This window comes from Chenopodium album, chromosome 14 (assembly GCF_948465745.1).
Source record: "Chenopodium album chromosome 14, dcCheAlbu1.1, whole genome shotgun sequence".
NCBI lineage: Eukaryota > Viridiplantae > Streptophyta > Magnoliopsida > Caryophyllales > Amaranthaceae > Chenopodium > Chenopodium album.
This window is the reverse complement of record NC_137847.1, coordinates 47304883-47330476: the sequence shown is the minus strand read 5'-3', so window position 1 is coordinate 47330476 and position 25594 is coordinate 47304883. Positions and strand designations below refer to the sequence as shown.

The 25594-nt window shown below is 32.6% G+C and overlaps 2 protein-coding genes across 3 annotated transcripts; one reads left to right on the top strand and one right to left on the bottom strand.

Annotated features, from left to right (window-relative positions):
• Nucleotides 1–12318: 12318 nt before the first annotated feature.
• On the bottom strand, nt 12319–14038 carry LOC145579375 (uncharacterized). Of its 2 annotated transcripts, none has more exons than XM_081636615.1 (3): nt 13785–14038; nt 12728–13258; nt 12319–12620 (listed from the first exon to the last, which is right to left on the bottom strand). In XM_081636615.1, exons 1-3 carry the CDS (start codon nt 13950–13952, stop codon nt 12582–12584), a joined length of 738 nt encoding a protein of 245 aa, XP_081492741.1. In that variant the 5' UTR covers nt 13953–14038; the 3' UTR covers nt 12319–12581. The 2 variants fall into 2 exon arrangements, with proteins under 2 accessions (XP_081492741.1, XP_081492742.1); XM_081636616.1 differs by having other exon boundaries at nt 12751–13258.
• Nucleotides 14039–15243: 1205 nt separating this feature from the next.
• Nucleotides 15244–23393, top strand: LOC145579374 (OPA3-like protein). The gene is made up of 4 exons (XM_081636614.1): nt 15244–15494; nt 19149–19283; nt 20145–20231; nt 23035–23393. The coding sequence occupies exons 1-4, from the start codon at nt 15339–15341 to the stop codon at nt 23194–23196; spliced, it is 540 nt and encodes a 179-aa protein (XP_081492740.1). The 5' UTR covers nt 15244–15338; the 3' UTR covers nt 23197–23393.
• The last annotated feature ends 2201 nt before the right edge of the window (nt 23394–25594 follow it).

Below are 25594 nucleotides of genomic sequence, written 5' to 3'. Positions count from 1 at the left end.
TGTGGGTTGTGGTCGGTTTTTTTTTATGTTGCGGTGTCGTGGTGGTAGAGAACCATGGTGTCGGTTCAGCCTGGGTTGGGTGGTGGTGGTGGTTAGTGGTGGTGGGGGCTGGTGGTGGTGGGGGATTAGGGTTAGGGTTTAAATAGGGGCCGAAGGGAGGGAGGTCAGTGATGGTTCTGGGTTGGAGGGGTTTAAATAGGGGCTGAAGGGAGGGAGGTCAGTTGGGGTTTAGATCGGGCCTGGAGGTTTGGGGGTTTGGCGGTGGGGGCTGGTGGTGGTGGGGGATTAGGGTTAGGGTTGGGGATGCTGGTGGTCTGATGGGGTTGGAGGTGGTGATATGTCGTGCCGGTGGTGGCGCGGTGTATTTTTTTTTATTTCGGTGGAAACAGTTTTCGACGGAAATTCCCTCGTAAATTTTCCACGGATTTGTGTCCGTCGGAAGTTTGCGACGGATTTTTCCGATGCCGGAAAATACCTTCCGACGAATGAATTCCGTCGAAAAAGTGTTTCCGACGGAAATTCCATCGGAAGGCCCGTTTTTCCTACCAAACCTTTTCCGACAACCAATTCCAACGGAATTTCCGTCGGAAACCCCGTTTTCGACGGATTTCAGGGTGTTCGAAAATGGGCTGTTTTCTAGTAGTGCTTTGCTCTGCTGAAATCTGCTCTGCTCAGTAGTGTGTTGAAAGCCCTAATCTGCTCTGCTCTAATTTGCTTTGCTGAAATCGATGTGCTCTACTCTAACTCCTGATATGCTCTGTTCTGCCCAAAAACTCAAAAGAACAGCGCCTAATCCTTTCTTAGATAGTAAATTCTCTTTTTTTTTTATTCATTTTGAAAAGTTATATGATGAAGTCTCAAGAGATATTTGTCATAAGTTCTTGTGTATCTTTTCTTTTCAAAAAAATAAAAATAATTTAAGAGTTATTACATCATACTCACGCATAAAAACCTTACTTTCTATCTTCTTTTTAGCTGGAACACTTTAATTTTTCAATGGCACATTGTCATTTGAGGAATTCAGGGTAGATATCCTTGAAAATTTTAATCCTAATTATATTATTTTGGTCATTTCATAATCTTTAGTTCATTTAGATAAACAAAAATGACTAAACAAATATATGGCCTTGTTCACGTTCTGAAAATCTCATGTTTGTATATGGTCGTACAAGTATAAGATCATCTTCATTGGCGAGACTCAACTTTGAGTATTGAAATACAAAATGAGTTGTTTTTTTTTACCTCTAATGGTGATACCCAACCCACTTCTCAATTTAACAACTCGTGTGAAGTGTAATTTCCCAATGGTGAGACTTTCTAAAGTATACTAATATCACTTTCAATTTAAGGCCTACAAAATTCATATTGTAAGTTTTTCAAAAAAAAAAAAATTAAAATAAAACTTAAATAAATTACAAAATATATTATAATATTGATAAAGGGTCCATACTTTTTGGCAAATGAGACTCAAAATTGAGTATCTAAATTTAGTAACTTTCTTTTAGAGTTGCTAAGTTTAAGTTTAGATACCAACTTATTGGTATAGTTTGCAAAAAATAATCTCCCTCTCCTAAAAAAACTCCCACAAGTCTTAACATTGGAGATGGTCTAATCATTGATTGTATCATGTAATCATTGATAAACTCATGTTTGTATGAATTCATACAAGTATAATCATTGATTGTATCATGTATGTCTCCAACGGAATACTCCTTGTATAATAAACTTACCCCCCTTAGTGTTTCAATAAGTGTCACACTTATCCAATGCAGTCGTATTTAAACACGTGTCACACTTTTCTTTTTCTGGTAAAATACTACGGAGTATATTTTAATATTATATCCTTCTCCTTTTATAGTCCCCAGTTTCCCACTCCCCACTCAAACCCACTATTACTTTTTTTACAATTATTTATTACTAACTCCGTTAATTTTTAGTTGCAACTTTAAAGTATTTTATGACTTACAAATAATAGCTTAAAGTTGCAACTAAAAGTTAACAGAGGTAGTATTATTATTTGCTTCTTCTCACATTCATTACTTCAATAAACTATTACCCCCATTATATTTCTTTTACAAGTTTTTAAATTTTCTAACTATCTCACTTATCTTTTATTTTATTTACCACGCAAGTCAATTGAAATGTCTAAAACTATGTGTATGTCAAAGTGTAACACCTATTAAAACACGGAGGGAATAATAATATAGTTTTTTTTATTAAAAAAAAAATGAAAAGGTGGAAGAAAGAAGTGAAAAAAAAGCAAAAAAAATGGAAGGAAATGACAAGGGAGGCAGGAAGAAAAGAGAGTGAGGATGGTGTGGAGTGGTGGGGACAAGCACCTTTAAAATGGCGTGGCTTGAGATTGAGAAGTGAGAAGTCCCTCGACTTTTACGCGGGAGGATGCTGTTTTTTGTTACCAGTACGTACTGCTATGCTGCACTCTCTTCTGCGTAAGCTTCCAGGCTTTCATCGTACTTTAGTCATGTCATTCATCTGCCCTTTACACGCTCCTCTATGCCACTTCTCTCATCTTTCACCCTCTCTTAGCCGTCCACGTGTTCTCCTTTTTTTATATTCGCTAATATATATTATCTCCGTTCACATTATAATCGTTTAATTCTTGTTCATAACAACTACGAGTATGGAGTAACACGAATGCTTAGATTTGACTATTCACTTGGTTAGGGAGTAACATGTACTTTGCCCCGCGTTGAATGTCGGGGCACTTATTGAAGATTTAAAAGTACGTCGAATCCACACTTGGTTAACGTAAAATTGTATATTAGAGATCGTCTTGAGAAAGAAAGGAAATGAGAGGATCTCGTCCTTAACGAAAGATAAGCTCATCTTTGAGCATGATGAATCACATCATGCCGACCTGTTGTCAATAAACTTTTTTGCCAACATCAATATGGAAAAAAACATCACTAATTACAAACTACATTTGACCTAACTTAGCTTGAAAATTAATCTTGTCAAAAAAAAAAAAAAAAAAAAAAACCTTGAAAACTCAAAATATGATCTATCACGCAGTCAAAATAATTATCTCTTAATTTACTCATTCATTCATCCTATATGATTAGCGACCCAAACAAATTATTGTATCAATTAAAACAAAACTTGACCCATTTATCACCTTTAAACAACTCTAAGGCCTTACTTGACTTTGTTATTCATTAGGAGTATAGATATTTTGCCATTAATTAGGTCTAAATAAATTGGTTGGATAACAAACACATACATGTCATTGAAATACTCAACAGATTTTGTTACACATACATGTCATTGAAGTGCCATTATCCTAGTAAAACTGAAAAAAGAAAACGTCAAAACAAGTGAGATTGTCAAATTCTGTGGGTATTATTGAACTGAACAAATTGCTCAGGATCTTAAGTCAAACACAAATGTTTTATTCAAAGGCATCATATTTCAAATCAATCTAAGCCTAACACAGTTGTCACAGTATAATCTCTAGTACTCAACATAACTGTATACAAAAGTTATTACCCTATACGTCGTATTCCGTACTAGCTAGTAGATACTTTGATTTTTTTTTTTTTTTAATTATTATTATATTATGGTATACCAAATACTCCCCCCATTTTTAAATACTAGCTCTATTTTTCCATGTGCGGAGTTTTAGGAGAAATTGGAGAAAATAATAATATATGGAGGTAATGAGGTAGGTGGAAGAATAAAAAATTGTTAAAAACAAAAGTAGTGGAGAGATTGGAGGAGAGAATATGAAATTAATAAAATATGATTTATGTTGGGTCCACTAGATAAGAGAAATGAATCATGTATTGTAAAATCTTTTCAAATAAGGAAATGGAGCAAGTATTTAAAAATGGCCGAAAAAAGAAAGTGAAGCAAGTATTTAAAAATGGAGGGAGTAGTATGAGTAATTGTTATTTTGAGATACCCTCATCTGTTTCTAAATACTTAGGACCTGTTCCCATTTATTAAACTGAGCTGAAGTGAAGTAAACTAAATTGAATTGTTTTTAACAGAAGAAAATTAGGAATTGAACTAAATTGAACTTAATTAAAATTAAGGTGAAGAGAACAGACCCTTAGCTTATTTACAAAAGTCTGACTTCCGTAATTTATATGGAGTAAATATCTATTGTCAATTTACATTACCAATAATGCGAACTAAATTTCCCATTTGAGTAAAAGTAATTACACATCTCATACATTAAAACGTAGAAAGTATATATACAAAATAATATACTACCTCCGTTAACAGTTATTTGCAACATTTACCATTTTCGGTTGCTATCTATTATGTGCAACAATTTTTTTTCTTTCCACTTTTAGTAACTTTTTGCCAACAAAATGACCATATTACCCTTACTTAAACAACTTAGACATCTAATTAAATCACTATCCTGATTTAAATCTTTACCTAATGAATCTGATTATTGAATCATTTTCAGCAAAAATCATTCATCTTTATCAAAATCATTCATCTCCCTAACCCTTTTTCAATTGAAATCTCTAGAATTTAAACCCTAATCCTACATTTTGGTTCATCTTCCCCCCCCCCCCCTCTCTCTCTCTCTCTCTCTCTCCTGTTGCGATTTGGGTTCATTTGGTCGTGGGTATGGTCCGAGTTCGTGGATTTGGGTTTGTCTGGTTAGTGGGTCCGAGTTCGTGGGGTGGGTTTCAGGGGTTTCAGATCTAGTTCGTGGGGGTGGCGTGAGTTTCGTGGAGATGGGTTTCAGATCTAGTTCGTGGGGGTAGCGTGAGTTTCTAGGGTGGTTTTAGGGGTTTAGATCTGGTTTCGTGGTGGTGGCTTAATTGGGAGTAATTCAATTCGTGGTGGTTTCGATTTAATTGGGTTTCGTGGCGGTTTCGATTTAATTAGGATTCGTGTTGGTTTTCTGGGTTTGTGGTGGTTTCGGGTGGGTTCGTGGTGGTTTGCTGGGTTTTTCTCAGTTCGTGGTGGTTTGCTGGGTTCGTGGGTGGTTTGTTGGGTTTAGGTGGTTTTGGCTGGGTTCGTGGTTGGGTTTCGGTGGTGGTTTTGGGTTCTGAGTGTCGTTTGGGTTTGGTGGTTCTGGTGGTTGTCGGTGGTTTTTGTGGTGGTTCTAGTTTTGGGTTTTGGTGGTTATGGGTTTTTGTTTAATTAATTGTTTTTTTAGGTAGGATTAATACTAAACCAAGTGCCCTTATTTTTCAATAATCATGCTTTAAAAGTTTTTCCTATGAGTCCGTGCTACTCCCCTTTATTGCAAATAACTGTTAACGGAGGTAGTATAAGCACGTTTAGATTCCAAAGTATACAAAACTAAACTTTATCTAGTGGGTAAGATTGTACCTTCCAACATTGAGGTTGGGGGTTCAATCGCCACTGGGGACACGTTGAAGGTGGCATCCCTTACTCTTCGATCATCTCTTGCCCCCGCTTTCAAAGGGTTTGACCTACAAATATTAGACTAAAAAAATTTGTGAGTTCGTAAAGGTTGAAGTTTATTGGTCATAGTTCATCTTCTTACTATTTAAAAAATAAATAAAATAACGGAATTTATATTACTCCATCTTATTCTAAGGAGTACTAGATTGCATAATATCTGATTTTAATATTAACTACTGAACTGAATACTTAGGTACAAGTCCAGTTAAATGACCTGGCCTCAGCATAATTTTCTATAATCTTCCTCAAATGACAAATTTATTTTATGACACCAACCCATATACATACTCCTCTAGCATGACAGCTTCAAAGCTAGGTCAATGTATTAATTAAATCAAACAATTCATTTTTACACAAATTAGGACATTCTATACTAAATTTATGAAAAATGTAGGTAGAAATATAATCATATTATTATTGCATCTTCAAATTTATACGAGTAGATAAACAATTACACTAAACCAACTATGTTTATAGAAAACATTAAATATGTGATGAGTAGTGGAGTTTTACAAACAGCATAAATGCAGATAATAAATTAGTAATCCCCATTTCGAATTAAATGTAGATGATGGATAGATTGATAGGTGGTAGATTACTTTTTTGTGTGCAATAATGGAGACAGCGTACGTTTAACGGTTTAAGTACCATTCCTCTACACTTTGGATATTTTACTTATACATTTTTCTTTACTCTTTTGTACAACTTCATAAAGTAGATTTGGATATCTAGACAAAATGAGCTTTTAACTTTGATTTTATTATTGGGTGTTTATTTGAATTGGTAAATAGTTTTTCATCATTATCTTTTTAATTTGTCTGGATATGAAAAAGGTTTTAATGATAATTAGTGTTTTTCTTAATGGTAAAATTGGCATTAATTTATCCCATAATAAAGTACAATTCTTGTAATAAGGGTCTGTTTTCATTGACTGAAATGAGATGAGCTGAATTGAACTGAACTGAATATTTTATGAGAGAAGGAAATTAGGAGCTGAACTGAACTGAACTAAACTAAACTTATTAGAGCTGAACTGAACTAAACTGAAAATAATCTGATGAGAACAGGGCCTAAGTGTGTACTTTGTACTCGCTCACTAAGTCACTAGATATTACGGAGTGGAGTAGTATATTACTGCTACCTTATTTTAACTTAGCATGAAATAATAAGTTAAGATAAGTTTGAACAAAATAATTTAGAAAATTAAGTGTACAAAAATTAAGCTATATCATCATGTACAGTTAAGCTATACAAGTATATAAGTTATAAAAAAAAATTGACATTATAAGGGTTTGTTCTGTTCAGCTTAATTTTAGTTCAGTTCAGCTCCAATCAGTTCAGTTCCTAATTTCCTTCTCTCATAAATAATTTATTTCAGTTCAGTTCAGTTGTTTTCAATAAATTGAAATAGACCCTAAATTAGTGTTGTATTATTCGATTTGTTAGTCATTATTTATTTTGAGATCATATTGCTAGTATTTATTTATTTATTTATTATTATTTTTTTTAACAATTGCTAGTATTTTTACTAGAAGACAAAAGTGATGAAATTCCAGCGAAAACAACTGATATTATTACCTAGTATTGAAATTTTGCTTTTAAAAAATAATGTAGTTGAACTTCATTTTTTGAGGTAAAGAGGAGGACTCTAACCTAACATAAATTCTAGAGGGGGGAGGGGGATAAGGAGATCCCCAGTTCCCCACCACTAGAACCAAATTGAGGTCAGATTATTATTACCCCTCTTCCATTAAAATTACCTTATTTAATTTATTTATTTTTAGTTTCCAAGATGTATTTTAAATCGTAAATATCCTCATTTTCTTAGGGTTAGCCGGAGTATAAAAGATTTTATTTAAACATATTCATTAAAGTGAATTAAATAAAATCTTTGGTGACTGTTATTTCTCATAGGTTAATCCGAACTTATGGACAAAGTTTATAAATTTTGACCCCTAAATACAATTGGGTAACCTGTGAGAGTTTTTTTTTTTTTTTTTTTTTTTTTTTTGACAAATACTTGTGAGAGTTTAAGGGAGTACAACCTGAGCTTCATTTATTCAAAGATTGCTACTTCAATATCACTTTTTTTTAAAAAAAGGAGCCGCAACTTTAGTATTTGTAGCATTTTGGTCTCTCATGTTTTTAATGAAGCAAATTGATCCCTCAATCACCCTTAACTTACTTTTCCAGTGGAAAAACGATGAGTCACTAAAGTTTAGGGACCAAAGTGTCCACGTGGCAAAAAATAAAATAATATTTTAAAGAAAATTTAGGGACCTCCTGCTGTTGAGTTGGCATTTACTTTACTTAACAATGAAAGTTTAGGGACTAATAAGATTACCAGGCATAATTTATTACACTATCGAAAGTTTAGGGACCAAGTACGCTTATATGGCGGAGCTCATAATTGCAAGAGAAAGTTTAGAGACTTGTCCATATTTTAATGAATTCCATGATACTTGGACTATGTTGATATTAAGGATTAATAATTGGGTAATGTTATATGTAGCCCTAAGGGCTATATATAAACATTAAATACACTATTGAAAGTTGTATAAAATTAGGAATTCATGACAAAACACGCGTAAATCAGTGTAATTAGTGTTTATATTTTTATGATTTCTTAACTTTTTACGATTTTCAAGTGTAAATTTAATACTTATATGTAGCCCTAATGGCTATGTATAACATTTTTCTTAATAATTAGGCAAAGACATTTAATTTTCGAAAAAATATTATATCAAACTGTAAGAAAATAATTAAGATATTTTTTTTTAAAAATCATATCAAATTTAATTGAAAATAACATATAAGCATTTTTTTTTTTTTGAAAGATATAAGAATTTTTTATTTATTTATATTTAAATGTAAAAAATAATTAAAATTCATTTTTCTTATTTTATAAAAAACTATAATGAATGGTGTACGATTTTATTTTTATTTTTATTTTTATTTTTATTTTTATTGTTTTGTTTTGTTTTTTATTTATTTTTTATTTTTTTAATTGTGCCTTTTTTAAAATAAATAATAATTAGCTAACCCATTCTTCTCCTGTCAAGATGTTCTTGTTATACACAACTTCCCAAAGATTGATTGGGAGACCCAATTGAGCATCGAGCGCACTTGTAAGAAGTGTGTCAATTTTTAGATGCTTTTATTAGGAAGAATTTTTATGTGTCAATATATTAATTTGTTTATGTAAATCATATTATATTTTTATATCATTTTTTAACTTATACTTCGTATATGATATATTTATCTATTTATTTGCAAATGATGTAATTATTTATATTCTAATATTGCTCATTTTTTTTAATTGTCAGATGTGTTAATATTGTCATTATTTAATTGGATAATGCTAATCAATTATCCATCCAAACAGCACAAAGAGTAACAGCTTAATTTTACTTCGGTTGTACTAAAATCCTTCAATATTAATTGTAAAGGCCCTAAACTTTTGCTTAGTCATCACTCTTAGTCCCTAAACTTTGCTTAGTCATCACTCCTAGTCCCTAAACTTTATTAGTCCCTGAACTTTGGCTTAGTTGGCAGTAGACATCCCTAAACATTGCTGACATAGAAGTTCCTCCACCAGAAATGGTGAGGCAAGGGTGGTAGAGGGGACCAATTTACCTTATTTGAAAGATGAGGAACCAAATGTGCAACTAATGGCAAATTTGAGGAACCGTATTTTAGCTTATCTCTATAAAAAACTCATTTACGATAATCTAAATAGATAGAGCAAATGGGATAATTTACCAATTTAGATATAAAACCAAAAAAAAAATAAAAAAAAAAAATGACCCTCTCCTCTAATATTGATCCTAATTTTGACCCTCTCTTCTAATATTTTTCTTAAATTGTGGGTCCATTCAATATCGACCTACAAACCACATTATTAACTTAGGATTCATTTGACATTGTTGTGGTTTTCTTTTTTTTGGTTTTTAAAAGTATATGATATATGTCCCATAATGAATCAAAAATTATATAAACTTATTATAATCATGATAATTTTGAAAACTGACAACAGAAAAGTGAAAACACCTTTTTCTTGTTTCCTGTTTTTGGTTTTTGATTTTTAAAAAAAAAAGGAAACTAAAAACCAAAAATGATGTCAAACAAGCCCTTAATAATACGAATTACTGTATGTGATTATGTATAAGTCCGAATCGCTATTGACCCAAATTCACCTGTTCATTAACTAATTGAGACAATGTTTTAAAAACGGAGAAAAAATCGACAAAAAAGATTGATGGGAGAGGCAAATTGCACCTCCTATAGTCAATTAATTGAATTAAAACCCAAGCATTGAAAACTATTGTCCCCTTTTAAATCACACACCCAAAATTTAAGAAAAAAGAAAAAACCTCTTATCCCCAACATGTTAAAAGAACACGTGGCAAGAAATGTATGGAGGACAGGCTGGACCCCATACTCTCAAAATACAAAGAAAAAGGCTCACCATCAAAGACCTTCCCTTGCCAAAAAGAACTAGACCAATCGTTGTCATGCTGGTTTGCAGAACCTGTCGGCTACTCAATGTGTTCTATTAATAACAAAAGTAAAAAGACCCATCCAACCGTTCATTTTGTGACCCTTCATTTTTAATCCAAAGGCTCTTGATTCTCCTAATTAACCATTATTAATATGGAATATTTATTACTCCCTCCATTTTTAAATACTTACTCCTTTTTTCCATATGTGGAGTTTTTGGATTAATTAAAAAAAGTAATTAAATATGGAGGTATTAGGATAGGTGGAAGAACAAAAAATTGTAAAAAACAAAAGTAATACTAGTAGATAGAATTGGAGGAGAGAGAATTTGAAATTAATAAAATATGAATTATGTTGGGTTGAATAGCTGAGAGAAGTGAATTAAATATTGTAAAAGTTTTTCAACTAAGGAAATGGAGTAAGTATTTAAAAACGACCGGAAATAAAAGGTGGAACAAGTATTTAAAAATGGAGGGAGTATTATATTATTATAATTATTATTTTTTGTGTGCGGCTAGGAACATTATATAGCCGTTTGTAAAAGAACAAAACAACTCTTATAACATTGACTAAGTAATCCCTGTAATATTGATGAACAATCCATATAATACTGACTAAGTAACTCCTACAACACTAATGAAGTAGTCCCATAAAGGCCGGTTAGTGGTCACACCATGTGACCAGCTATATACTCCCTCCGCCCTCTAATACAAAGCCTAAAATACAATGCTTTTTGTATTTAAAAGTTGTATTTTTTGACATTATTACCCTGTTTTTGATGAGTTGTTATTTTTTTTCCTTTACTTTTATTTTTGTACTTTTAAGATCAATTTTCAACATTTTCTCTCTCTATCTCTTTAATTATTTCCAACTACTTTTTCGTATTTTTATCTCTCTCTAACCCCACATGCACGTGTGTACTTTTAATCACCAGTTTTAAAAAATTTATAACTTTCTTAATTTTCGCACAAAAACCAAAAGAGCCTTTTTATTAGGGGACGGATGGAATATTAATTGGTGATATTATTATTTAGAAAAAATAAAATAAAAAAAAGGTAGAGAGTAGAAAATTGTCAGGGTAACAATCAAACAAGAAAGACCAAAGCCCCACAAACACTACACTACTAAATGGGTCTGGTGTCACAGGCAAAGGATGGATCCCCTTTCATTTTGATGTTACATTGTGTGGGCCATTATTATGCTGTTTTACTACTATTTGTGAATTTCATCTTTTTCTAATCTTTTGACCCATATAGTAGTTGTAGTTGTGTTAATCTTTCACCAATTTGTATGTGATGTGTTATATCATTAGTTGTACACTAGTACGGGTTCTGATATATTCGATCCAATGAGATTGTGAGTGTTGACAGTGCACGTATAAAGTTATTGTAGGGTTTATCGACTGTGCTAAAATAAGGTTGCTAATAGTTTAAAACGAAGGTTATTGACGATTCATATATGGAGTTACTGATAGGATCGGAATAACTATTGTTTTTTTTTATATTTAATGAGTAGCATATACCATTGTTTATGAGTCGATGAGGTTGCTCATAAAGTTTTGGGTTATTGTAATTCGGTTCATGGTTTGGTAAGGATACTAATTAAGTTGTATAGTTAGCGTAGAAGGTATGGAGACATTACCAAAATCAAGCGATTGTGTTTAATTTTAGATTTTTAGGAAGGAATGATAGAAATAAAAAGTAATTCATATCAATACTTGAGTCGATTCAATTTCATATTATGTCAATGTTGATTAGAGTAAATTATGTGCATTTCAATTTCAAATATTTTGAGTATAAAAACAAGTTAATTTGGTCACGTACAAGTTACAACTAAGAGAACTACAAAGAAACAGGCTACAGGCCGGCAGGCCCAATAAAAATATGTTAAGCCCAGGCCAAATTTAAACTTACCACTTTGGGCCTTAATTAGGTGAATGGGCCTACAAAACCCAGTAAAATGTGGTGACTGAAAACCATATGTCCTTAATTAAGCTATTCAATCCCCATCACCAGTTTCATAAACTTCCTTGGTTCTTTTCTTTACTTAACCTGCTTCATTTATCATGTTGGCTAATGCATTAATCGAACTACTAATATCTTTAATTCCTACTCCGTAACAAATAGATTTTATAATAAATTTTATTGAAAAGATTCAAACAAAATTCTACATGACTATTATTATGTTTTTTTTGTGTATGAATCACAAAAGATAGTCAATAGTGATTGTGAATAAGGTAAAAGTCAAAATAGGTCAAGTAAAATAAAAACCAGCAAAAGTAAAAAGCAATAAATAAACTGGAGTAGTATAATAAAATTATTCAAGACACACTATATATGTTGCTTGAAGGCTTGAAGCAAAAGGAAATTAGATTTTTACAATATTGGCCATACTATTCTTCCCTCCATTTCAATATTTAAGTAGTACCAACCAATCACTTTATTGCATGATTAACTTACAAATTTAAATTTTTGAATTGGTTATGAACTTTATCCAAACATTGTATTTCAATGTCTCATCCCAATTAAAAAGTCTATTAAAACTTGTCGACTCATATATACACACTATAAAGAGTTGTAATAAAGGAGTGTTGGGGATCAAGTGGTAGTAGGAGCATCTCCTAAACCTCGTTTAAGGGAGTGGATTCTCTTATCCCTTTTCACGTTCTATCTTGAAATAGGGACCTGTAGGAGACCATTGAGAACCTGACCAAAAACACGGAAATAACATCACAATTAGCCATGGCAAACTAAATTTCTTAATCATCTTAATTATTACAGTATTATACATTAAGTTCAACGGTTGTAGCTACCATAGTATTAATTGATCTCTGACCTCTTTGTTTCGACGAAGCTTGAAATTGATGCAACGGGGTCGAATTCAAGTCAAGATAATGCAAGAGTACAACCATAAAAACCGAAGAAACAAACATAGGAATAGGTCCAAAGAACCAAAGCAACAAATTGAGGGCAAAATAAAGAGCTCTAAGTCCAATTTGCCAAAATTCACCACCCCTAATAATAGCAACTTCAACATAGTAAATAGGTGTGTTACTATTTGGCATACTTATGAGATAAGTTGCATTGATGAAATATCTTGTTGCTTGCACAAAACAAAAAAAGGCCAAGAAGAAGCAAATAAGAAGGCTTATGTACTTCAACATCATGGTTGTTGGAGTTCTATCACCATATATAATTTCGCTTTCGAAAACCTTGTTGTTGCTTGCAATCCATGCACCAATCAAGGAGCTTAAGCCTAAGGAGATTGAGGCTAGATATGTTGCTGCTGATGTGTTGGAGGATAATGCTGATAAGGGTAGCTCCATGCTACTTACATCATCAAGCTGCACAGGACATATACATGCTAATTATTGTTTGTTTTCATGCTCATTTACCCGACAATTTTACTTTGTTCAAAGGATTGGACTCACTATTAATTTAACCAAACGAACAAGAACGAGTTGTGGTTCAACCTAAATTTGAGTTATACATTGAGAGTTCAAATTCACATTTATACCATACTAAAAACTTGTAAAGACGAGAAAGTGATAGATCATCCATGCACTTTGCTCCATCTTAGTACAATAATACATAAAATACTACTTTTTAGTGTAAAGAGAGCCACAAAAGACAAATGATGTTGACAAAATTTAATTTCAAATCTAAGATTAGATCTTATTTTCAATACTTTAACCAACTAAGCTAGTTGACATCTACATATATTAACGCAAAATTAAATGTCACACTAGTTATGCAAAATCCATATACGACTAATAATTATGGACCACCATATCACAACTCAAGTTATATATGATCTTCATCATGCATGCAACAAAAATAATGAAAGTTTAGAGAGACTTAATTACATACCTCCATAACTCTTTCAACCCAAGCTCTCTTGTTATGATTCTCAAAGCCCACAACAGTAGTTTCTGGATGATTCAAGTATCTATAGAGTAAGGCGATATGATAAACAAACATCAATGTAATTCCACAGGGTACAAGAACTAAATCAAGGTATTCCTTTTGGAAACCCATTATTATTCTTTTCTATTTTTTGAATACAAATTAATGTAATGCAATGCAAGAATATACAACTTAAAATGGAATTGCTTTGCCTTTGAGTTTTGATAACAAGAGTTTGATAAGCTATAACTAGGCTACTCTAGCAAGTTTCCTAATTTGAAGCAATTGACTTATTTGGTGACCTCACTTTGTCACATTCACAAAATTATAAGCAATGGTTGTTGCTTACTCAACATTCATCAAATTTGTCCAATACCTTGGGATGTTGGCTGGAGATCGAGAGCGATTCAACTTGATTAAAATATTGTTTCGAGTGTGAAACAATCTCCTTGTTAAGTTGATTTTGATCTTGAATTGTGAAGAAGGTGTCAATATAATTTTGTCTTGTTTGATTGGATTGTCTACACACAAATACACGTAACAAGTTAACCTCGAGGGTGTCTAAGCGCAACCTTTCAAAATCACTCTAATCCAATCCAATCTAAATACGATTTAATTGAATCTAGTTCATTCCTTATTTCTAAAAAAATTCCGATTTAAATGAGTAATTTGATTTGAATTAGATTGAATTTCGATTTAATGAGTGCATTTTTCTATCCTCGTCGATGAAAGTGTTGTACTCTTAAGCCCAGTTGTTTTGAGCTTTTGGGTAAAGTAGATTTCAACAGAGCAGGACAGGTGTTAGAGCATAGTAGAGCATATTTCAACAGAACAGAACATCTCTAAAGAATATGACATTAATTTTCTAAGATAGGTTTTCAATCGTTCTTTTACCTTAGTTTTTAAAGATAGTTTTTAAATCGTTCTTTTATCTCTCTAATAGCCTCGTTATATGTTTGTTACTCATCAACTCGTACATCACCTTCTTTGGATGTGAATCAATTTTTTTTTTTTTTTTTTTGGATGTGAATCACGCCATAGAGGAAGACAATGTTCTTAAAGTAAGGGCATGTTCTCATACGATTATTTTCAGTTCAACTTTAATAAGTTCAGTTCAGTTCAACTCCTAATTTCCTTCTCTTATAAAATATTCAGTTCAGTTCAGTTCAGTTAGGTCCTAAGACTTTTAACTTTTTGAGTTTTATTAGTCAAAAGTTAGCCTTGGGTCAAAACTCAAAAGTCAAAACCCCAAAGTAAAATGTCAAACCTCCCTACTTCCAACTCCCTCTCTCTCCTTTGACCATCTTCGCGACTTCCCTTCTCAATAGCGCGAAAAAATGTTAAATGTAGTTCATTACTTTTCTCCCAAGAAAACAGAGCAAAAATTTCAAAATATAGTGACTAAAAACACACAATTCTCGTTTCATGTCATTCTTATTATGCTCTTTCTCTCTCAAGCAAAACATCAAACACCTGGTAGACTTGAACTTACCTTTCTGAAATTACCCAGAAATCTGTATGAACAGATTTAGGAATAGCAAAGCAATGGTTTTTCCTGTAATTAAGATTGGGACACTCGCATTGAGAACTCTCAGTAAACCCATTGCAAGTCGTCTCAAACAACAAGCTGGGTTACATCCTAAATTTCGTGAATTAATCATTAGTCTTGCTCAGGTATTCTTCCTTTAAATTCTTTCTTGTTTTCTTTCTAAATTGTTTGTTTAAATTCTGGTTTGTTATTGAATTTTGGTTTTTGGCAGTGATTTGTTGATGGGTATTTTCATTTTTGACATTGAGCATTTTGATGAGTTATTTATTTGTTTAGGGTAAGCTAAATTGGTTGATTTTGCTGTTTTTTTTTTGAGTAATTTTGATTTTGATCAATGTGAAATGGGTACAGTATAAATATTGAATGGAAATCATGGATCTTTATCATAAATATGGCCAATGTGAATGTGTGATCAGTGTCATTGTTTGGTATGATTTACTCCCCCATTTCACTCTCTATTAGGCCATATATAAATTTTGATACGTCCCAAAATAATAGCCCATTTCTCATGATTACTCTACTATTTTTAGGATTTGATGCATAGTGTCAAAATTAGATACTTGTTGATAGTTTATTAAGGTTAACCATGTTATTTCAAGCCAATTTCCTTATAAATGACCTCGAACTAAATGTGGTCTATTAAAATGGGATGAGAGTGTACATTTAGAGGGTTGGTGTTTTTGATCCGCCATTCATATTGGTTAAGGTGTCAATGTGATTGAGTATGTATTGTATGAAGTTGTTGGTCCATGGGATTTCATATGAGTCATATTTTAACTTACAAATTGTGACTTTGTGAGTTGTGACATGGGCTCTTAGTGTTAAATGAACCTGTGGGGAAGTAGAAGACAAGAATGCATTGGTTTGAATGTGAATGGAAGTGGCATAGCATGCAATGGATTAACACCCTTTTCTTTGGTAAAAAAAAAAAAATCTTACAGATATTTTTGGATCTTAGATAGTACTATAGAAGCGTGGAACACTGTAGCTAGCTGCTTAGGGAGGTTCTCTAACGAATGTTATAGCTGCTTACATATCAAAATAAATGTCTGTGAAAAGCACAGGGGGAAAGTTGTATCCCACATGAGCAAGATGACTTTTGTTTCTGGAATGTCTCCTAGTTTTCATTCTTAGTTAAATTCCATTATATAGAAGTATGAATTATGTCTCTCAATTCTCTTTCTACACTCTAATCTCTTGAGAATGTGCAAATTGGACATGGATATTGAACACAAGTAGCACTGAACTTAAGTTTGTTTTATTGTTTATAATAGAGGACTGAAAGGAGAGGTGTTACTTTAGAAGAATACTACAAGAAGGGGGTGAATTGTAGTATGGGGGGAATTAGACAACTTTTTAGCGGAATTATAAAATCTAAGCTACAGGAACTCAAAGTCACACAAAGAGATTTTAGCGTGGAAAACTTCTCGGTTCTAACAAGAAGAAAAACCACGACCATTTGGGATTTTAGGAAAGATTCTTTACTAGAATAGGGCAATCATATTACAAGCTAAAGACTCTATCTCCAAGTTCCTCAACGAACTTGGAGTTCCCAGCAGGAAGTCCCTCAACTTACTGTTCTTCTCTTCTCTTTCTCTTCTCTCTTTTTCTCTACTGACTTCTCTAGAGTTCACTCAAACACCCAATCCCCAATTACAACTCTTAAAAGAAATACTGAATGAAAGAAATTAAGATAGTTGACAACTTAAGTAGGATGCGACTCTTGACTCTTTTGAAAACTAAGAAGATAGAAAATATGATTGAGCAAGGGTGAAGGTTTTCCATAAAACATTTTCAATATTTATAGAAAAACTTAGCTTGATTGAAACGCTAATTTACCCTCCACTTATGCCACTACTGCTGCACATCAACGCCACTATTCTCTACCACTTCCAGTGCTTCAAACATGAAACTCAGGGCACGTTGAACCACTTCGAAGCAGCTTCCTCGTTTAGTGGAAGACTTAATCAATCACCAGTATGTGATGGACTGATAATCTGACTTGTATTTCCGATTTAATTAGACTAGTAAATAAAGATTAAAGCTCGAGACTTTGATTAATAATGGCAGAATTTGGATACAAAAGGGTAGATTAATAGCTTAAGGCTATCACTCTCTTCATAACTTTGGGTTATCACTCTCCTAGTAACTTGAGGTTACTACTCTCAACATATTTCCTCACAATTCCATAATGCCTGATGCATATACTATCCCCTATCTATACTAAGGAGTAAGGACTACTAACCTAAAAGTACTAAACTTCCCAAATTGCCCTTCTTAAAGTTAATCTATTACACAGTATCATAAGTTTAGGGAGTTAGTTGCAAACTCCTTTTGAAAGATATTTTTCCGAAATAAAAAGATATTTCTTTTAAACAAATAAATTGTAAAAAGATATTTTTCAAAACAAACTTTCCTATAATTAAGCAATCTTTAAATTCTATCTTTTAGCAAAATATTATGCACATTCTAATAAGTATCCAACTTCAAATTACTTCCACTTACATAAAATCTAAAATAAAATACTTTAGATTCTATCAATTCTCCTAAGAAGTCTCTGCTCTGAGTCTTCATTCTCTTGCTTCTACTTCGAAGCTTTTGTTCCTGTCAAGGAACACTGCAACCAGTCTTTTGCTCTTTAAACTCCAGTTCCTTTGTCTCGAATATCTATGCAACTTGAATCTTCAAACTACACAGCTTATTAAGACATTAGTCCAATCATAAGTTTGACTTGTGTTATCATCAAAACATCAAGGGCAACAAGTAGTTTCAAGGTTTTAATGCAGAGTTAAATCTAGGTGGATTGGTGGAAGGATCTAAATGAGAGGTTATAGATTGTGTCAAGTAGATGCTTTTTCAACTCCAAAATGAAGGGGAGTTGATTAGAAACTGAAGATCAGGATCTATTTATGATTTTATGCTACTGCCAAGATATGAATGTGTGTATAATGTGTGTATACACATTGGATTCAGGCATAATGGATGGAAGGGAGAAGTCTGTTGAAATATCTTTGCTATGAATTGATACCATTTCATACATTGAAATTTGAAAGACTAGTTTGGAATGATGGATGAATTGGGGACCGAGGTGCTATCTTGTTGGCGATAAAGCACAAGATTTGTCCCCCATCTGTTAGCTAAAAGATACTTTGGCACAGTTCATTTTATTTTCTGCCCTCGTAATTTGCGGAGTATTACAGTTATCTATATAAAATCATTTGAAGCAAGCAACAATTTAAAATTCTGTTGTGAGGTATGGGCTGGTTTTACAAATTTTACAAACATTTGAAGCAAGCAGTGCACATTACAAAGAAGAAGGAGAGTAGTCAAACGGAATTTCGAACATTATCTTATCTCTTTACAGTTTAGGAATGCTACTTACACCTTTGATATGGGCTGGTGGTTGTGCTGACCAAACTGCAAGGATCTACTATATAGGGAGAGGGAAGGGGAGCCAAGTGAGGGAGATACAAATCAATTATGTGAAATTAAAGTCAACTTGGTGGAGAGTTGCCTAAGTTTGGCATATTACGTAGAGGTTTCCTCACAGATTGGTCATTATTCTGAATTGACTATTCTTAAACCTAAACAAAGCAATATGAACATATAGAAATTAGGCACTAGCAATAAATATTCCAAGTAAACATACCCCTGTGTCTATGTTTTACATATCAAAACATGTAAGGCAAAATTAATGGCATGGGAGTATGGAATCTTTGCTGAATTCAAGCAATTTCCTGTAAGTTATGTAACATTTTTGCTGTGGTTGGTGAAACTAGGCAAATCATCGGCTCACAACTACACTGCAAAGGCGCATATATGGCCATGCAACAGATGTCGAAATTCGCCCACTAAATCAGGAGAGAGCTGTTCAGGCTGCCTCAGATCTTCTAGGAGAAATGTTTATATTTCTGGTAAGACTTCACCTTCTGATGTTATTGTTTATAACTGGTTTAATCCTCCTCCCACAACCCCTTTTGATTATTTTGAGCCATGCATCAAATCGATGGATATTATAAGCTCGCTGGGTACAAACCAGCAGTAGCTGAAATTTGCTTCATTTTTGTTTTGATCATCCAACTTTCGTGCTCTGGTTAACCTAGTAAGACCTTTGCATGGATCTAGATGGATACGGAGCATGATGTCCAAAAGCATAATAAGCTTGCTAAATATATTAAAGATAGTAATTAATGGCTCATGTTAAATATAAGTGATTCCACCAAGAAAGTAGACAGCGTATACATATTGTTTTTCTAGATTAAGAAAACAAAGGATAACTTTTCATTCGCAATACATTCAATATCTTATTTTTTTGCTCTTAAATGTGCACTTTTATGCAGTGGAATCATGCTAAAAAATAGCTATTCAATGACCTTTATTATCTATTATATGTACTCCCTTGTATGGTACATGTGTGCACTCATTCATTTCAGCCCGCAGACATATTCTTGGAATTACTTTAGGCCTCATGGACATCATGACTTCAAGAATGTAACTAAACAATTAGTGACTATTTCATCTTATTGAAGTTACTTTGCTAGTATTGTATGGATTTGTTCCATGCTGCCCGCTTGTTATTACAAGTTATCATTGGTTCATAACAAGTCTTAAAGACACTGTGCACTTATAGTCCTACGTTGCTTTCAAACTTAAGATTCCTCTTAAAAGCCAATGCTTCAGTTTACTTGAATTGAAACAGAACGTGTAACTAAAATTAACCAGCAGACCTCTTTTGACCCATATATGTATAACTCACATTTTAGATTAACACACAGGTTGCAGGAGCTGCTGTGATATTTGAAGTGCAAAGAAGCGCAAAATCAGAAGCTAAAAAGGAGGAGAAACGGCTGCAAGAATTGGAGGTAATGTAAAGAATCACTGTCTACAAATAAATCTCTTTCTGGATGTATTTCCTGCAGACTATGTATCTCTTGATGTCTATTGGCTGTGAGTCTTTCAGTGACAAATTTGGAATGATTTATGTGCTTGAGAATTCTCTAGATCCTTAGTTAAAGGATTTTCATTTGACTAATACTTCTCAATGCTGAATTCATCAACATTGAAGTATGGTTCACAATGCAAAGATAACAAATGCGATGGTTTTTGACTAATTCTACTGGAGCTATATGCTAAAGTTCCAGTTGATTCTTAATTGTCCTCTTTCCTCACAGCACAATAATAAATAACCACTAATTCAGCAGGTATTTGATTAAATAAAAAATAATGAGAGGACTGTAAAGGAATTTAGGGCCAAGGATAGGACTATATAGTGACAAGTTGATATAAACCATCAATTCAATCAATCAATCAAATTATAATTCTTCACATCACAATTGTAATGTATCAATTTTCTTAGGCCAAATGGGATGGCGATTTCTCTCATGAAGGGATTTGTGTGATGTAAGATTAGGAGTTCAAACGGACATTATGTCTAACAGTAGTAATGTGCTCCATTAAATTGCTCATTATTAGACAGGGAGGGGGGGATAAGGTGCTTATAGCCTTTTGCCTGTCTGTGCAAAAATGCAGTCCATGGTCCTAGGCACTGTCCATCGAGGGGTGCTCGTAGTTGTGACAGGCCACGCTGGCACCGTACACTGCCAACCTTAATATTCATCATAAAATTTTTGTTCCTCAGGGGTGGACCTTGTGGTGTCTTCTCTTTATTTTATTGTGACTTCTGGCGTAAAAAAATTATTGTAAAGTAATGCTACTGGAGCTATTAAAGAAATTGTTTTTAGTTGTCGATTGGAGTCCTGGATAAAAGGGCAACTGTATAGATGCTTTTTTTTTTTTTTTTTTTTTTTTTTTTTCCCGTTGTCTGCATTGCCTTTCAAAAAAAAAAAAAAAAAAGCATCTATAAAAACTAACCATAGTTTATGTACTTCATAAGTTCATATAACTTTTCTGAATGAGGGTCAATGGGTCATTTCTTCAACTTTTGAATTATGTTAGACTAGTTTTGAAATCTCATTAGGCATTTGATTAAAGGTCACCTAGAAACACCTTTTTATTAACATCTGGTTCTCCATTATATCATCTGTGGCAGGAGCCTTTTTAAAGGCATTGGGGTAAAATCTCTAAAATGTTTATATGTTGTTGGTGTCATTTTGGTGCCTATCCCTTTTGGCCTCTGGTGTATTCCTGAGCACCTCACTCCACTCAAGTATTCTTCATTTTGGTGAGCTTCAGAGGACGTTTAAAGACTAACTAAGGCTGAGTTTGTCCTTCAGAGTGAATATTTAGCCTGGATACCATGGAATTATGATGCTATCGAGAACATAAATTTATCACACTATTCGACCTACTTTTTGTACAGATTAGTACATATATGAAGGAATGACACATGTTTTTTAATCTGTCTGGGTGAACAGATGATTCAAATTGGGTTCAGTTGGAGTTTTTCTCGGTTTTGGTTATTTTTGGTTGATAAGATATTCAGTTTGAAATCTTTTCAGCTTTTCAGCACTAGTCAATCAAGTCTTGTGTTGGGTTTTACTAGATCAATTTCCTTAAGGGTCAAGTTCAGGTAACTTTGTATCCAATTCTGGTAATTTGATTGGATAAGCAGGGACAAACCAGTTTTTCCATTCCTACTTTTTACATAATATTTTCATTGTTGATGTCCAGCCTCCCCTTTTAGCATGATGTTGCCTCACTTGGTTCTTCCTTCGGAGGTTTTTATTTAGTTTTCTTGGTTGCAACCCTATCAAGGTCCTTTATTGTGTCAAGACTATTTAATCCTTGTTAAGCCCTTGTAATAATAGCTTTGAGTATTTTGTTAGACTATGCAAATTGTAACGGTATTGATGAGATTTGGCAGGAATATCTTATCTCTTTTAGTCCCTTTTTCATGAGGTGCCTGATCTGTGTAGATTGTTGCATAACATGAATTGACCTTAGGATAGATGTTCTTCGTCAAATTTTGTCTTTTTATTCGCTTTCTTTATTCAGAAAGCTTAAACAGAGTGGCCTATTTTTCAAAAGCTATATTCTTCTGAAGGTACCTTTTGTTTGCTGTTCTGGGTCTGATAGTTGATTGTGAAGATTGGTGACTATTTCTAAGTTGAAGGCCCCTTTATTTGGTGATGAGACAAAGTTTATGATTAGGACTTAGGAGTCCACATATGATTGTGGATCTTAATATACCCTCTAGCTAAAGATCTGTGCTACATCCGCATGATTGAATGGTTAAAGGCATTGTGGAAACTTCCTTAACCATTGACACATGACATAGACCTGAAGCCGAGTGTATTAGCTCAAAATTCAATTTTATTGTCAATGGAGTAAAAAGACGAGGAAAAGATTTGGTGCAAATTTGCTACCTTGGAACTGCTAAGATTAAAGTTCTGTGATTGCTGCTTTACAGCTTTGTTACTTCTAATCAAGATGAAGTGTTTTGTTATTTTTTGTGCAGAAATGTTGGCAAAATATGCACATAACATTTTTCCATAGTTCATGTGTTTAGTTAAAAAACACATATATTTATAAGATTGCGTCTTCCTTTCCTGAGATTGAATTTTATGATTTGGGCGTTGCTTAAGCATTTTGAGATTAAATATTTTTCAGAAACCCTTGTAAATTTCCTGGTCTCTTTTCTCATTGCTTCCACTATGTTGCACTCATGTTCAAGCTTCTCAGGATATATCTTGTTTTATCTTACAGGCATTGAGACAAAAAAACGAAGATCTATATAAGGAAGTGGTGCAACTTAAGCACAAACTCGTAGAAATCGAGAAGCTAGCAAAGGGACAAGGTATAGCTGGTATTTTCAACTTCAGATTTTTTGGTCAGTCAGGAACTAAAAAGTCAGCACAAGGTGCTTGAACTGACTGATAATTCATCTCTTGACTGAATTCACTAGCAGCCTTAATTTTAATTTTTATTTTTAGCTTTGTTTAGTTTTACTTTTTGGGTGATCTTTGCCCATATCTTCTGTATATGATTATTTAGGAGCTCATTATTCCTGACCGTATACACTGTCCAAGTGATTGCCAATCTCTCACACCATTAGTTTGAGTCCTTCCAACCATGTAAATTACGAATAAAACTGTACATCCTAATAGATTGATAGTCTTGTTTTTGTCTAAATAAAATTGCTTGCACTAGTAGTGCAATTTTTTTCTCAGTTCTCTCATCTGAGCTCTGTTCTGATCTGTTGCAAACCAGTTTCATACATGCAGCACGATGTATCTGTGTACATAAGATTTTTCCATATTTCATGTGTTTAGTTAAAAATAAAAAAGAGCATCATATGATATTTTATGCCTAAACACATGAATGATGGGCATACAACTTTAAATTCTAATTACGAGGCGGTGTGTCGAAGAAAAACAGAGAATAATATGGTTCTGTTTAGTGGGGGGACTCTTTATTCGTTTCTTATACAGGTTTGCTTGGCCTTGATTATATGATACAAAGGGATGGTTTAGGTTCTTTCTTTTCTTTGTTACAGTTGAATCTGCTGATGAAATGTTTGAAGAAATAGGCTGTTTACAAGTTGATTAGAACCACTTATTAATTAATGATGATAAGCATCAAATTCTTTATTTCGTTGGACCAAAAGTAGGTGATAATTAAGGACATGTATCATTTATCATTTTTTTGAATGGATCAGGTATTGATTCTTAAGTTTTTAATGATTCCTTTACTTTCCTATTAGTCAATGTTGACACAACTGATTATTATAAATATAATCTCGTCTATTACTCGAAAAATGTTTTATTTATTTACGTTTTAGATGGGTAGAAAAAAGAATTTTAAAAGAAGGATTTTTATATAGATTGAAGAGACAATCTATAAATATTGTTTTATTGCAAAAGCATGGAAGTAATAATCCAATAACTTCCTAGCAAATTGGTCAAGCAATCAAACAAGTATTTGTTAACTTATACGAAGTATACAAAAAGATGAGTTAACTACCAATTTACCTTCTCATTTCTTTTTTTGTCAAGTTGAATCTTGTATGTGTTGTTATCATTCTCATTTAATTTTGGCACTTTACAAGAAAACAAGCTAAGTAATTTTGGCACTTTAAAGTTTAAATGAGTGATTTATTATTTTGTGTTGTTTAAATGCTAGTGTGCAAGAATATGGCCTAATATGATTACCTTTATATTTTGATCAAATGCAAATATGTTCACTATTTTAAAGGATGATTATAAGATTATTAGATAACAATAACTACTCACTCTTTATGTGACATTCACAAAAGTACGTGTTCATTCAACACTCATGGAAAGAGACATTAAGTAAAGTTTTGGATTTAGGGGAGTATCAAAGTTTTATTGTTAAGATAAAAATGCTAACTAAGCACAAGTAAAACAATTTTATTACATACTACAAAAATAAATTATTGTTAATTTTTTTTAGATTAATATCCACATATGACATATTGTAGGAACAATATAAAAGAAGACAAAAAATGAAAAAAATTAAAAAAATAAAAAATAAAAATGTAAGCTTATTAATTAAAATGAAAACAATTTAATCAAAAAGGTAAAACTTGAAAATATCATCAAATTACGAACTACACTACTACAAGTACATTTACTACACATATGAACCATCACTTTTTTTTTTTTTTTTTTTTTTTTTTTTTTTTTTTTTTTTTTTTTTTTTTTGAAAGAAACCATCACTTTCTCTAACTCACTTTATGTTTCGCATGTTTTTAAATCTAATATATTATATCACTAATAAATAAAGTTGTATCTCGCAGTTAGACTACAACACTTGGCATTTCAATTTTTCGTTAAGTGTCGCGTCACGACGCCACGTAGGCGACAAATATGTATTATTGACACATATGATGCTAGGTATGCGAATTTTGGATAGATTTTTTAAGAAAAAATTGAGAGTTTTATTATCGTTATGCTTCTAATATTTCATATATACAAAATTAGTTCTAACTTTTAATAAAAATTCTACTATGGTTCTATTTCCATCATAAAATTTGTTTTAAAAAAAATTCTTTAAAATAAGATCCATTTATAATATATTTGATTTATCTAAAAAATAATAGAAAATTAGTAAAATAAGTTTTGATTAGTAAAAATAATTTTAGTTTTGTAAAGTAAAACAACAAAAAAAATACTATTATATAGATAAGCGATATGATATTATATGTCTAAATATTCTGCATTATTAAAAGGGATTATTATAATTATATTTAGCATTCTTATCTTAAAATTTTCTCAACAATTCGGGCATTGCCCGAGCACAAAAC